This window comes from Schistocerca piceifrons, chromosome 8 (assembly GCF_021461385.2).
Source record: "Schistocerca piceifrons isolate TAMUIC-IGC-003096 chromosome 8, iqSchPice1.1, whole genome shotgun sequence".
In the NCBI taxonomy this organism is placed as follows: Eukaryota; Metazoa; Arthropoda; class Insecta; order Orthoptera; family Acrididae; genus Schistocerca; species Schistocerca piceifrons.
This window is the reverse complement of record NC_060145.1, coordinates 482,887,983-482,902,408: the sequence shown is the minus strand read 5'-3', so window position 1 is coordinate 482,902,408 and position 14,426 is coordinate 482,887,983. Positions and strand designations below refer to the sequence as shown.

General features: G+C 46.7%; 1 protein-coding gene across 1 annotated transcript in view; it reads left to right on the top strand.

Annotated features, from left to right (window-relative positions):
• The window catches only part of LOC124712476 (GAS2-like protein pickled eggs), an 817,295-nt gene that overhangs the window by 763,382 nt on the left and 39,487 nt on the right, over positions 1-14,426 (top strand). The window contains exon 7 of the mRNA XM_047242771.1: positions 6,406-6,490. Coding sequence (XP_047098727.1) covers positions 6,406-6,490 — 85 coding nt within the window. The remainder of the gene's footprint in view (positions 1-6,405; positions 6,491-14,426) is intronic.

Here is a 14,426-nt window from a genome sequence, read left to right as displayed (position 1 = left end):
TGCCGGACATGTGGCCCGAATGGAGCATCACAGATGGCCTCGGAAGCTCGTGGATTTCACACCTACAGGAAAGAGACCGCCAGGGAGACCCAAGAAGCGTTGGAGGGATGGACTCCATGAAGATTTAAACCAAGTGTCAATAGATGTGAACGGATGGCAGATAGCATAACTGCTGGATGTTGTTTCTGCCATATTGCAGAAGGACTTGGCAAGGCTGTAGCCATAGTACATGGTTGCTGGCAGGGCCAGACGCCTTCTAGCGTACATTCCAGTGACCCCCAAGCCACCACCATTGGAGCAGGAAGCTTGTAGATGCGTGCGGTCCACTGGGCCTGATCACGTAGTGGTAGTAGCAGTAGTAGTAGTAGTAGTAGTCGTATATACACTGATGGGGAATAAACTGCAACACCAAGAAGCAGTTCTGCGGCATAAAGTTGGTAGGCGTGTTTCTACATCTGGAAAATTTCGCTCCAGTCACATAAGAGTGGCGCTAGTAGACGCCCCTATGAGGAAGCAAACCAGGTTGGCTTTAAATACACGCTGTAACAGTCGTGAGCGGTAGCTGCCTTTCAGGTTGGACGTGGTGACCTGCTGTGAGTCAAGGATGCCTTTAAGGCGACAAAGACACCATTGTCGACACCTCACTGAGTTCAAACAGAATGGTGTAATAGGGCTACAAGAAGCTGGATGTTGTTTCTGCCATATTGCAGAAGGACTTGGCAAGGCTGTAGCCATAGTACATGGTTGCTGGCAGGGCCAGACGCCTTCTAGCGTACATTCCAGTGACCCCCAAGCCACCACCATTGGTATCTAGCGAGAGCTCATTGGAAGACAGGGCGGAGGTCTGTTGTGTTTTATGATGAAAGGTGGTTGTGCCGCGGGGCCAGTGATGGCAGTGTGTTAGAAGCTGGCCAGTTGAGTGCCTGCAGCCAGCTTGTCTGCGTGCTGCACACACTGCATCCACAACTGGAGTTATGGTCTGGGGCGCGATCTCCTATGACAGCAGGAGCACTCTCGTGGCTATCCCACGCACCCTGACTGAAGATTTGTACGTCACTTTGGTGAGTCGACCTGATGTGCTGTCATTCATGAACATCATACCAGGGGTTGCTTTGTAGCAGGATAACGCGCACTCACACACAGCTGTTGTAACCCAACATGCTGGCCTGCTCGATCACCAGATCTGTCTCCAGTCGAGTGCGTATAGGACGGCATCGGACGGAAACTCCACTGTCATGTACAGACAGCTTTAACAAGTCCCTGTATTGCCCGACCACGTGCAACAGGTATGGAACTCCATTCCACAAACTGACACCCAGCACGTGTACAGACAACGCACGCACGTCTGCGTGCTTGCATTCAACATTGTGGGGAATACCCTGGTTGTTAATGTACGAACATTTCACGTTTTCAATGGCTTATCTAGTGCTTACATTAACCTATGATCTTGAAATACTAATCACGAGGCATGTTATCTAGCCAACTATATTCCCGAAATTTCACTACTCTGGATTAATTATTTTTTGGTGTTGCGATTTTTTTTCCACCAGTGTAGGAAAAGGTGTGCATATGGACACCTTCTTTTGTTTTTGACTTAAAGGTACCTTCTTTTGTAAAAATTCTAAATTGTATACCTTCTTTTGCAACGATAACAAATTTAAGAAATGATGAGAAGCGAAACAATCATTAGTATACATTACTTCTTGTAAAATGGGACATAAAAAAAGCGGGTGAAAATTCGGGCATCCACAAAAAGGTGCAAGCAAATATTTTGAAATATTTTAATGAAATGGGTAAAAACAATACAAAATGGTAGACTAATCTACAAAAAGCAACTTTCGTACACTTACGCATGAAATCCGAAATTATTTACAGTAGGCGCAAACGTAAGTAGCCCCTTCAGCGCCAGCACAATCTGAGTGTGCCCATATTTGACACACAGCACATTTAATCCACACCTCTCTTCTCCTGTCTCGAGAGAACTTTTCATCACAAATGATGCAACTTGCATCGTTTTAGTATCGTGTATCCCCATCGTTCACATCAAGGTCATTATCGCTGTCCAGAAGGTGAGGGCTGCAGGAGCCTGAAGAGTCCGATGACAAATCAGATAGTCTTGTGGAACAAATTTTCTTTTTTTGAAGGCCTTTGGATTTTGCACCTCCGTCAGCAGGGTGGCCTCTAACCCCAGAGAAACTCAACGACCTCTTCTTTACAGCACTGTTGTCAACTGACCTTTTGTATGGCGTTCCATTGATGTGGCAGGTGGTTGCTGCTTTTCGTTCTCGCGTTGTGGTTCTCTTCTTAATGTTGGGGACAGGAGATATGTCGAATGGTGAAAATGCGTTTGTTGAAGTTCCTGGAGAACTTCCCGGTGTTTAGATGGCTTCATCAACTGGCATGGCTAGAGCTTGATGTGATTGTACTTCAGGATGAAGAAGAAGCAGATGATGTCGATGATCCAGAGAAAGCAAGTAGAGGAGGATGTGATTCAGAAACATTAGCTCTGTGTTCCACTGTGGAGCAAGTTTTTCCTTAAACTATCTCAGCAGCTATGAAATCAGGGTCGGAGAAGATGTAACGGTTCATAGGGTATAACCCAGTTACTTTGAATCCGTTTATTGCTATCTCAGGTGATTGGGTACGAAGGTAGGCTTGGCTAAAAACGTCCGTACGGTCGTAAGATGTGAGAGGACGTCCATTGTCATGCAACCATACTCTCACTGCCTCTCTATAATACGTTTTCAGATGTCCCATGAACGTCTTATCTAGAGGCTGCAGTTTGTGGGTGCCATGTGGAGGAAGTGAGACCACAGTCACGTGGTGTTATTTCGCCAAGCCAGTCACATCTGCAGTTCGAACGTTGCTATAATAACCATCGAAGATGAGTCGGACGTGTTTTCTCAATGAAGTGAACGAGCCATTCGGTGAACAAATTGTTTTGAATCCATCCTGAAGGTTGGGCTCCACCAATTGGACTATGGGACAGCCTACCATTAGAGCTTGGGAGATGTTGGTTCTTGGGAAAATTATCATTGACAGGACATAATGTTCCGAAGCGCTCATGCATGCGATAACTGTAATTGTAGACTGTCTGTGATTGTAGCCCCTCGTTCTGCAATTTGTTTCTTCCATTTCATCCCCATGACTTTTGGAATTTTGCTTTGGACAATGGACAGGCCTGTCTCGTCCACGTTATACACTCGGTCTGCTGGGTATGAGTGTTTGTTGAAAGCGCCTGCCAATAAATAAGAAATACCATCTGATTCTCTTTATTGAAGCCTAAGACTGTGGCCTATGAAGTTCCACAAGGTTTTGCGAATTGACAGCTGTACTTGTGTTTCTCAAGGAAAAGGTCAGGCAAGCACATCCTGCTTCTCCTCCTTTGAAAGGGGTTGTCAAACCATTTGCTTCTTCTCAGATCCACCAAATTGCCCCCAGAGTACTTTTGCTCCATCTCAAGCCTATAAAAAACTAGCTGTTTTTCGAGGTCTGCATTTAAAATTGGTTTCCTTCCAGGCTTTGTCTCATGAACCGCTTGCTCAGGGATTTTATCATGTTTAAGAAACCTCTGCAAAGCTGTACGAGACATTCCTAATGTTCTTGCAGCACCTTTCACAGAAGCGTGCTTTGCTTTCACAGCTGCTATGGCACGTACCATCTGAGATTTACTCCACTGATTGCTCTGGTTCTTACAATCTTACCGCTTCTTCGTTCTCGGCATTCCGCAAGGCCGAACAAAAGCACTAATGCCTATTTTCGCAATTTGAAAATTCTGTTTGTTTGTTTGTTCTGTGTGAGTTGTTTATATGAACTTTCAACAAAATTCGACTAACCATACACCCATAAAATTATTTAAATGCTGTGATTGTAGCCCCTCTTTCTGCAGACGTTAGAGAAGATATTTAAGAGATATTTGAGAGAAGAGATGGTGTAATTAGGGCCCTGCTTAAATAGGGGCCCATTTTTACACCAACCCAATGGCCCCTTATTTACACCAACCATTCTTATGCGACACGGCCACTGTCACGTCAAGCTGTAAGCGTGTGTGACGCAAAACGTCCTTCTAAAAGTAGCTCAGGTTTCCGTTATTCCAGATATTGCTGATAAATTGTTTTAAACTAATGAGAAGCATATAAAAAGAAAACGATTTCACATACATGCCAAACGTTTGCAGTCCTGAAGAAACACCAATTCACACAGTAACCAGTGCTTCCAGTTGTTCACTGCTACCGTCTGTCATCAAGAGGCACCGTTTTCAGTCCTGGTCGCCAGACTGCAGCACCTCCTACACAATCTTCCTGAGGGGTGCCCATAATTACACCTGTGCCCATTTTTATACCTTTTCCTACACGAATTGGCTTTGCCTTCGTAGGTCATAGACGGGCCTATGTGTTAGTACCTATCATTGTCTATTAAAAGAATATTTTGTTGATGGTAGTGGAACGGCGTATAATCAGGATTCTGATGGCAGCTGAATTGCTGTTTGCAGGAGAACTTACGATTCCAATTTCCAAAGCCGACATCAGCAGCCATGTTGACCACATCCCCTTCGAGTAATACCATCTGTAGAGGATAGAGATTGAAGCAACTTTAGATCTTGGAAGAAAAAGACTGCCGTGTAGTGGATAAAGCAAGATTCATCATCACGTGCCTCTGAACAAAGGCCTCCGCCGCAGCTCCCCTCAGACTGCCGTCTATAGCTGTACCCAAACGTCATCTCTTCTGGTGCCAGCCAGCCAGCCAGCCAGCCAGCTTTCATTAGCTTACAGTCAATCTTCCTGTCGGTATTGTGCAGAGATCATTTTGGGTCGACCGATCACCCATTCAACTGGCTACCTATCAACTTCAGTTTCATTTGCATTATACTCAGAATTACGGAACCACTCCAGTCTGTACTCCGATCTGCTTCGCCTTTCGTGGAAATTATCAAAATGCGCCTCCTCAGCTTACTGGGGGTTTTCGTTTTACAAATCCATCTTAGAACAGGCCATAAGTGATCTTCACATACATCAGAAAAAAAACTTTGTGTTCTGCCTTACGGCAGATCTGGTCATGGGGAAGCCTCGTCAGAGAGGTCCACCGCATGAGCGTCTACGGAAGTGATTCCAGTGGTTGCCTTCCACTGGTGATGATGAAATGATAATGAGGACAGCACGACACCCAGTCCCTGAGCTGAGAAAATCTCCGTCGAACCCGGGACAGACCGCCCCGCTGACCACTCAACTCTCTCTCTCTCTCTCTCTCTCTCTCTCTCTCTCTCTCTCTCTATATATATATATATATATATATATATATATTTATATCGATGTTGTTCGTTGCATTTGTTCGGTGCGGATGTCCCAGGACACCCGTTCAAGTTCAGTGTTGAACCGTTGAGTCAGTTTTATTACAGAGGGCAGCGAAGCCTCTGACTGAATACGCTGAGCTACCGTGCCGGCGAAATCCTATTACTTTACCAAAATACGTTAGGTCCTTTTTACTCTTTGTTTCTTTTGGTGTCCATCCAGCTGTTCTCTTCAATCTCTCTAAATACAGAGTGTCCCAGGAGGATTGTTCAATATGCACGTATGTAACGGGAAGGATCATTCGAATGAAATGCATACCTTGCTAGCTGTGAGCACTTGTTCAGCAGAGAAATGTGTTTCACAGTAGCGAAGATAAAGAAGAACTTGTAGCGGTCCAGTGTTCCACCTCTCATAATGCGGAAAGCAAAGGGGTTGCAGTAGCAGACATTTGTTTCACAGTATTGAAGATAAAGAAGTGCGTGTAGCTGTCAAGGTATGCATTTTAGAGATCATGTTCACTATAATTGTCAGTATTTTAGTGATGTGTCTGTTTTATCTGTCGATCTTGTTCAGTGACGAGCGACGTGTTGAGTTTTGTATGCAAGAAAGTACTGAGCGCTGTCACAAACCCTGTCGTGATACTCGCTAAACTCGTATTGTGTACACCAGTCTACAGTGCGGAACTACATCTAATGCCGTCAAGCAACAGGGCACTGACCTCGGCGCCGATCTCTACTGCGCTCTGGATTCGCGGACCAACAGTGCGAGCTGATTTTCCCAAGGTCCCTGTTTGCGGAATCACATATCACAAGGAGAGTTATGCGACACATGTGTCTCGAATTGAGCATAGTGGAAAAAATTCATAGGAATTCCATTTCATACAGAGGCCAACCGACAACTATTTTCTCCGAGCACTATTCACGAATCGAACATAAAAGGGAAAGTAGTACAGTGATACCTGCAGTACCTTCCCCTGCACACCGTAGGATATGCCGCACGGAGAACCGGTGAACATTTAGACATAGGTCGGCGTGAACACCTGTTTAGAGAATAGTTTTAGGTGGTACGCAAGTTTTTACTGATGTAAAATAATCCTGGTGTTGTTGGCATGTTTCAGCTCATCGCTCACCACTCTCGGCGAAACTGATCCTCAAGCAGACGGGAGCAATCGAGTTGAACAACGCACTGGTCCACTATGAAAGGTGAGCTTCTAAACCCTAAACAGATAGAAGTGAATTGCAGCGTGCGTGTGTGAGTGCATTATGACCGTGCAAATACGCTACAGTCGTGTGAATATCTTTCGCTCGAGAAAAGAGGAAGGCTAGAATTTAATGAACCGTCGACATCTAGGTCATTACAGACGGAGCGCTATCAGAGCTGGTGACGGCTAGTGATATGAAACTACTATTCCAGCAGTATTCGCTGTAACTTAATTTAGCGAGCAGGATGATGTTTACTAGCTGCCGTCCTTTACATTCGAAAACTTACAGGCCGTAGATACTAGAAATCGACTTATGAATACGTGTTATTGCCGTTAATTCTTAGAAGATGTAATGTAATTACTTAGTAGTACCTTTATGCTTTGTTACCGCGATTGTTCGCACTGCTTCCATGGGAGCGTTCCTGTTAGGACATGTGTGCTTGTCATATGGTGAATAACTGTGCTTTTCCGTGTTAGCTGTTGTGAATGGAAATAAACGAAAAAAAGAGAAATGAAGCCGTGACAAAATGTGTGTGCTGTTTCCAAACTGGAAATATATGTAATTGAGCCATGCTTAATTAAACTGGGAAGTGTACAGCTTATGGGGAACATAATGGCATTACTCGCGTTTTATTCACAACAAAGTGCTGTGTTTAACCAAGGAACAGCTGCATAGAAAGTAATAGAGATAGACCTTTTCTTGTCGAACGATAATTTCGTACGATAGTATGTACAAAATACGTTTTAAAAGAATTTTACTGGAATACAAAAGTGATTTATGCGAAGATTGCACCATGAATAATTTCCGGGGAATACTCCGGGAAATTAATATTTCATGATAGCGTCTGCCATCCCCTTCAGTATCTTTGCAATTTACTGAAAATGCAGTTCTGTTTTTGCAAGTACACACAGTCAGTGTACATGCCCGAATTACTTGTTGACGTTTTTGATATGGTGTTTCTAAGTTCTCGGTACACACTTTGAGGGATTGCAACGGCCAAATAGTGCGTACGAAAGCAACAGATACTCCCGCCCGCTAGTGCGCCGTGCCGAACTGCAAAGGAAGAAGGAGGCTCGGATTGTGTCTACGATGAGGAAAGACATTGGCCGTGCTTCCTCAAGGGAACCTTCCTGCCATTTGTTTGAAGCGACTTTGGGAAATCTCGGGTAACCTAAATCTGGAAGGCCGGACGCAGAGTTATACCGTCGTCCTGTCGAATACGCCGCGCTGGAGTAACGGACACGAGAAATGATTTAGTCTGCTGGGCCGTAGAGCGTTGACAACCCCTTGTGAACTTGTGAATTATTGCATTCGTAAGAAGAATTACATGACCTGCTGAATGTAATGAACAGTTTAATGAGTACAGATTATGGATTGAGAGTACATCGAAGAAAGACGAAAGTAATGAGAAGTAGCAGAAATGAGAACAGCGAGAAACTTAACATGAGGATTGATGGTCATGAAGTAGATGAAGTTAAGAATTTCTGGTACCTAGGCAGCAAACTAACCAATGACTGACGGAGCAAGGGGGACATCAAAAGCAGACTAGCACTGGCAGAAAGAGCATTCCTGACCAAGAGAAGTCTACCAGTATCAAATTTGAAGAAGAGATTTCTGAGAATACACGTCTGGAGCACAGCATTGTATGGTAGTGAAACATGGACTGTGGGAAAACCGGGACAGAGGAGAATCGAAGCATTTGACATGTGGTGCTACAGACGATTGTTGAAAGTTGGATGGACTGATAAAGTAAGGAATGAGGAGGTTCTGCGCAGAATCTGAGAGGAAAGGAACATGTGGAAAACACTGATAAGGAGAAGGGACAGGATGATAGGACATCTGCTAAGACATGAGGGAATGACTTCCATGGTACTAGAGGGAGCTGTAGAGACAAAAGCTGTAGAGGAAGACAGAGATTGGAATACATCCAGCAAATAATTGAGGGCGTAGGTTGCAAGTGCTACTCTGAGATGAAGAGGAATATGACGCGGGCCGCATCAAACCAGTCGTAATACTGTTGACTCAAATTAAAAGAAAAACTAATGTGCCATCCGTCCCCGACGCTGAACACTTTGTATTTCATTGCTAAGTCAGCGGCTGTGCGTCGTATTCCATTAGAAATAGAACGTGCAGCCGCTGATTTAGTAACAGAATAAAATGCGGAACACAACTTAAAGAACAGACACAGTGTACTACGTGACATTTAAAAAGTATACGTTTAGTTTTGTTCTATAGGAGACGGTATCTAGTCGCTTCGCAATAGAATTTCTGGAATTGTGTACGGAAATTTAGAGCTACCCTGCACGGCGTCCACCGCTTGGCCATCGTAATTTGTACCATTGTTAATCGCTAATTTTTTCCCATGTTAATATGAAGAGCGGCAAATTGAGTTTGTATAGCTTGAGAAACACATTCACCCTTACTCTCATTTTCCGAAATATTCATTGGATAGAAGTCGTAGAAGGTTGATGTTAAACGGAACGCCATCTGCTGGTATACTATGGCTTAAAAAGTAGTGCGCTGACCGTCAGGACAGGGGCATGAGCCCGACACGGATACCAGGAAAATTAGAAGTCCCGTTGATGACGTGGTCATTCGAGCCCGACTGGAACTTCGGATTGGGAAAGGATGTGGAAGAAAATGGGCAATGTCTTTTTAAAAGCAACTGTTCCAGCACTCACTTTATGGCATTGGGGAAATCACGGAAAACCTAGATCTCGATGACGGAAAGATGGATTGAACCTTAGTAAGAGAACGTGTCCACACCCATCAATGCACTAAAAGTTGAACATGGGCAGATGTGCTAAAAAAAAATTAGTCATTTTAACCGGGAATTTGATGGGCGCTGTGGAACTCAAGTGAAGCCACTCAGTAGTGGAAAGGCAGATGCATCTCATGAGATACTTGTGAGATTCTTAAGAGAATATGCGAAACAGCTTGTTCCCCTTCTAGCACTCGTTTATCGTAGGTCATTGGAGCAGCGAAGAGTTTCTTACGATTGGGAAAAAAATAGACGAACATTTCCGTTTTCATGAAAGACGGTCGGGCAGACGCGCGTAACTATAGGCGCATGTCGCCGACGTGAATCTGTTGCAGGAAGGTTGCAACGGCAGAAGACCTTGGAAAAGAGCTAGAAGACGTCTGCAGAGGATCGACGATGGGTACAAGCTATTGCACTTGATGGTGAACGTATTTAATGTAGGGTGTGCCGCGTAAATAGGCGAAGGGACCCACTGATCTTGCCTTATATTACAAGCGACAAATCACTAGAAACAGCTACCGTAGAACACGCAGGAACAGCCATCCGGAGCCGCTGATGAGGTATGGCGACATAAAAAAATAGTAGGAAAAGCAGATCCCAGATTGAGATTCATAGGAAGGATCGTTAGGAAGTATAGTTCATCCACGAAGGATGTGGCGTACAGGGCACTCGTTCGTCCCGTTACTGAGTACTGTTCTTCAGTCTGGGATTCTTACCATGTACTACGAGGGTTGCCCAGAGAGTAAGGCACTACCTTTTTTTGTTCAACAATTTTTTATTCAACGTAATGGGATTAGACACACGAAAGAATGGTGCTTAATCTACACACGCTACTTTTCCACGTAACCTCCATCCCTTTCTATGGCCTTCCTGAAGCGCGAAAGAAGGGCGTGTATGCCCTGTCGGTACCAATCCTTGCCCTGGTGGCGGAGCCAGTGCTTCACTGTGTGAATCACCTCCTCATCATCCTCAAAATATTGTCCACGAATTGCAGCCTTTCATAGCCCAAACAATTGGAAGTCCGAGGGGGTTAGGTCAGGTGTGGCAGGTGTGACAGCCGTGGATGGTCTCCCCGACCGCTGCAAATCGTGGAGCTCCGCCAAACCGCCTTCTGATGACCTCACCCTCCGTGCCCAGCGACTGACTGTACTGCTGTCGACAGCACATGCTCCACAGACTTTGCACAAGCGTTTGTGAATATTCCCCACAATTTCTCTCTCTGCAGTGAGAAATTCAATGACGGCACGTTGCTTGGAACGTACATCACTTGGCCGCGCGGACAACCACGTTGTTAGAGGCGCCATGTCACGGATTGGGATTGCATGGCCCCTCCCTCTGGTGATTCGAGTCCTCCCTCGGACATGGGTGTGTGTGTTGTTCTTAGCATAATTTAGTTCAAAATGGCTCTGACCACTATGGGACTTAACTTCTGAGGTCATCAGTCCCCTAGAACTTAGAACTACTTAAACCTAACTAACCTAAGGACATCACACACATCCATATCCGAGGCAGGAGTCGAACCTGCGACCGTAGCGGTCGCGCGGTTCCAGACTGTAGCGCCTAGAACCGCTCGGCCACCTCAGCATAAGTTAATTTAAGTTGGTTTAAGTAGTGTGTAAGTCTAGGGACCTATGACCTCAGCAGTTTGGTCTCAGCAATTCAGACACATTTGAACATCACCTACAGACACAATTTTGAAACTGTCCTGCAGCTACACTATCTGTAGGAAGTGACGCAAACTTGGCGCGCTCACTCGGGAGACTTCAAGTAATACATACGTAACGTTTCGAATTTGTAGCATTGTTTCCGGCTGAGAAAAAAGAAATGCTGCACATTACAATATTTTTCACATGGCTGCACGTTCAGAGACCGTGAATAGTTGCAGTTGAAAGAAAACAGCCCTCGGTCACTATTTTTAACTGGGTTTCAACACTGCTAGGAGTTTCTTCCTCAGAATTTAAATCAAAGAATGGTCTATAACCTGGTCACAGAATCATGACTACATACGTTTTTAGTCATAATTCTGTGACCATGTTATAGACCATTCTTTGATTTAGATTCTGAGGAAGAAACTCCTAGCAGTGTTGAAACCCAGTTAAAAATAGTGACCGAGGGCTGTTTTCTTTCAGTTGTGCTGCGCATTACTTTCTGGGCAACCCTGGTAGCAGAAGAGATAGGCGAGATGCAACGAAGAGCGACGCGTTTCGTCTGTGGTTTACTCTACGGGGGAGCGTTACGGAGATGCTCGACGAACTCCAGTGGCCGACGCTACCAGAGGAGCGCTCTGCGTCTCGGAGAGGTCTGCTGCTGGCAGTTCGAGACATTACGATGCAAGAAGCGTTAAAGTAACACATTAGTACCTCCAGCATACGTGGCGCGGGTGTTCGCCGTGCCGCGTGGTGTGGCTGCGATCTTTGAGGCGCCGTGTCACGGATTGCGCGGCCGGTCCGGCCGGAGGTTCGAGGCCTCCGTCGGGCATGAGCGTGTGAGTCGTTCTTAGGATAAGTCAGTTTAAGTAGTGTGTGAGACTAGGAACTGATGACCTCAGCAGTCTGGTTCCTTAGGAATTCACACAGATATGAACATTTAAACGTTTGATGTTCGCCGACAATCATCTGGCTGTAAGATGGCTTGCGGACTATAGATCTAGATGTAGAAGCTATGCGGTGATTCGTGCGGGACGGGGGGAGGGGAGGAAGGAGGGTTGGCGGGGGGGGGGGGGGGGTTGACAGAGGTGGAATGGGGGAGGTGGGAATGGATTTAGAATCGCAGTCTCCCAAACGAGCGTCCAGTGTCCCCATAGCGGTATGATAAGGAATCAGAAATACTGGTCCCTTGAATTCTGCAAAACGACATTGTTTCGATTGCATTTCTCTTCCATTTTCCCGGGAGTCCCTTCCTGCAGGCGTACTGTGCTGGTTCAGTCTCGATGCCTGCGCTGCCCACGGAACTCTTTTTTCCGGCGGGCGAGGACAGACGGAGCTGGTTGTAGACACAGGAGGTGCCGCTAGTGGACACGTAAGCCGGGGCAGGTTAGTGACGGCGGCGAGGTCGCCGCCCGCCGCGCACCTGCGGTGTCGGCGGGTGAAGCGCGCCGCCGCGCTGCGCCTCGGCCCAGAGTGGCGTTCGCTGTCACCTGTCAGCGGGCTCGCTCCCTTCCGGCACCGGCGAATACACACAGCGGAAGCGGCTGCGCCTCCCTCGCTGCCCGTCTCGGTGTGACGCTCCAGGCAGCCGACGTTCGGAGCTTGTTTCCAGCACGACAAAGCAAAACACGGTGACCGCTGCCCGCCTGGTAGCGCCGTTGGCACGTGACGCGGTGTGGGAAGCATATCTCATCGAAAGTATCCCCACACCACTTTATATGTGGAATTTTCCTCTAGACGTCGCAGGAGGAGGACCTGCCAGTATAAAAGTAGGCTGTGACTACTGTGCTGTCACTGGAGGCGCAGAAACAACGGAACGAGTCGGCCAGCAGAGTTCAATGACTTCGAACGTGGCCTAGTCATTGAATGTCATCTGCGTCTCAAATTCATCGGCGACATTTAATCCCTTCTACAGTCTCCCAAGTCGACTGTTGGTGACTGTGGAATGGAAACACGAAGGAACAACAACAGCTAAACCGAGACCAGGCAGAGCTAATGTGGTGACAAACTGGGATCGTGGAACGTTGCGGAAGCATACCGTAAAAAATCACCTGACATCAGTGGCAGGAATCTCTCGCGAGTCCCGTAGTGCTGCCGGCAGTCGACCTAGCGCAGTGAATGTGCGTACACGATTAAAGAGAATGGGGTCCAATGGTCGAGCAGCTGCTCCTAACCCATACGTTTCTGCCGTCTGCGCTAAACGAGTCATCAGGCCGCAGTGGATTGTTCAATTGGCTCTGAGCACTATGCGACTGAACTTCTGAGGTCATCAGTCCCCTGTACTTAGAACTACTTAAACCTAACTAACCTAAGGACATCACACACATCCATGCCCCAGGCAGGATTCGAACCTGCGACCATAGCGGTCACGCGGTAGCGCATAGAACCGCACGGCCGGCCGCAGTGGATGACTGGAGGCGATTGATTCTGAGTGATGAATGCGGTATACTCTGTGGCAATGCTATTGAAGCGTTTGGCTTTTGGCGATTGGGTGGAGAGCCTTACCTGCCAACACGTGTAGCGCCGATAGTTAAGTACGGAGGAGCTTGTGTCGCGGTACGGGGGCGTAGTTCGTGGTTAGAGTGTGGTCCCATTATTGCGTGTAAGAAAATGCTAAATACGAAAAGATATGAGAACAGTTTTTCGGCATGTTGACAGACGTCAGAGCCGGCCGAAGTGGCCGTGCGGTTCTGGGCCCTACAGTCTGGAACCGAGCGACCGCTACGGTCGCAGGTTCAAATCCTGCCTGGGGCATGGATGTGTGTGATGTCCTTAGGTTAGTCAGGTTTAATTAGTTTTAAGTTCTAGGCGACTGATGACCTCAGACGTTAAGTCGCATAGTGCTCAGAACCATTTGAACCATTTGAACAGATGTCAGACTTCCAATAACAAAACTTTTGACGCCTACATTTATCTTGGACATCCGCTAGATAGATTTTTTTTCGAAATTCTTCCCTAATTGTGTCTTTCCAGCCACTGACAACACGAAGGTAGCAAGGTGGCTGGGGTCGTGGTAAGACTCTCCACTTGCATTGCGGCGGGGAACGTCGTTTCAAGTACCCATCCGCCCATCCAATTGTAGGCCTTAAGTTGCTTTCCTGAAACGTTCTCAGCAAATACAAGGATGGTTCCTATGGAGAATGGCGGCCGATCTCCTTCACCAGTCTGGCCTTCTCATCCGTCTCCAATGCCGTCGCTGCCGACAGGGCGTTACGTCCTACCTGCTCTTCTTTACTTTCTTCCGCGTCGCACGGATGGTCTGTTTAAAGAAAAGGAAATACTAAGAAACTAAGTTACAAACTCAAAAGTAACTATCCTGCGTCCGGCCATCCTGATTTAGGTTTTCCGTGATTTCCCTAAATCGCTCCAGGCAAATGCCGGGATGGTTCCTCTGAAAGGGCACGGCCGACTGCCTTCTCCATCCTTCCCTAATCCGATGAGACCGATGACCACGCTGTCTGGTCTCCTTCCCCAAACCAACCAACCAACCAACCAACCAAAAGTAACTTCTGTGTATAGCTCAGATACA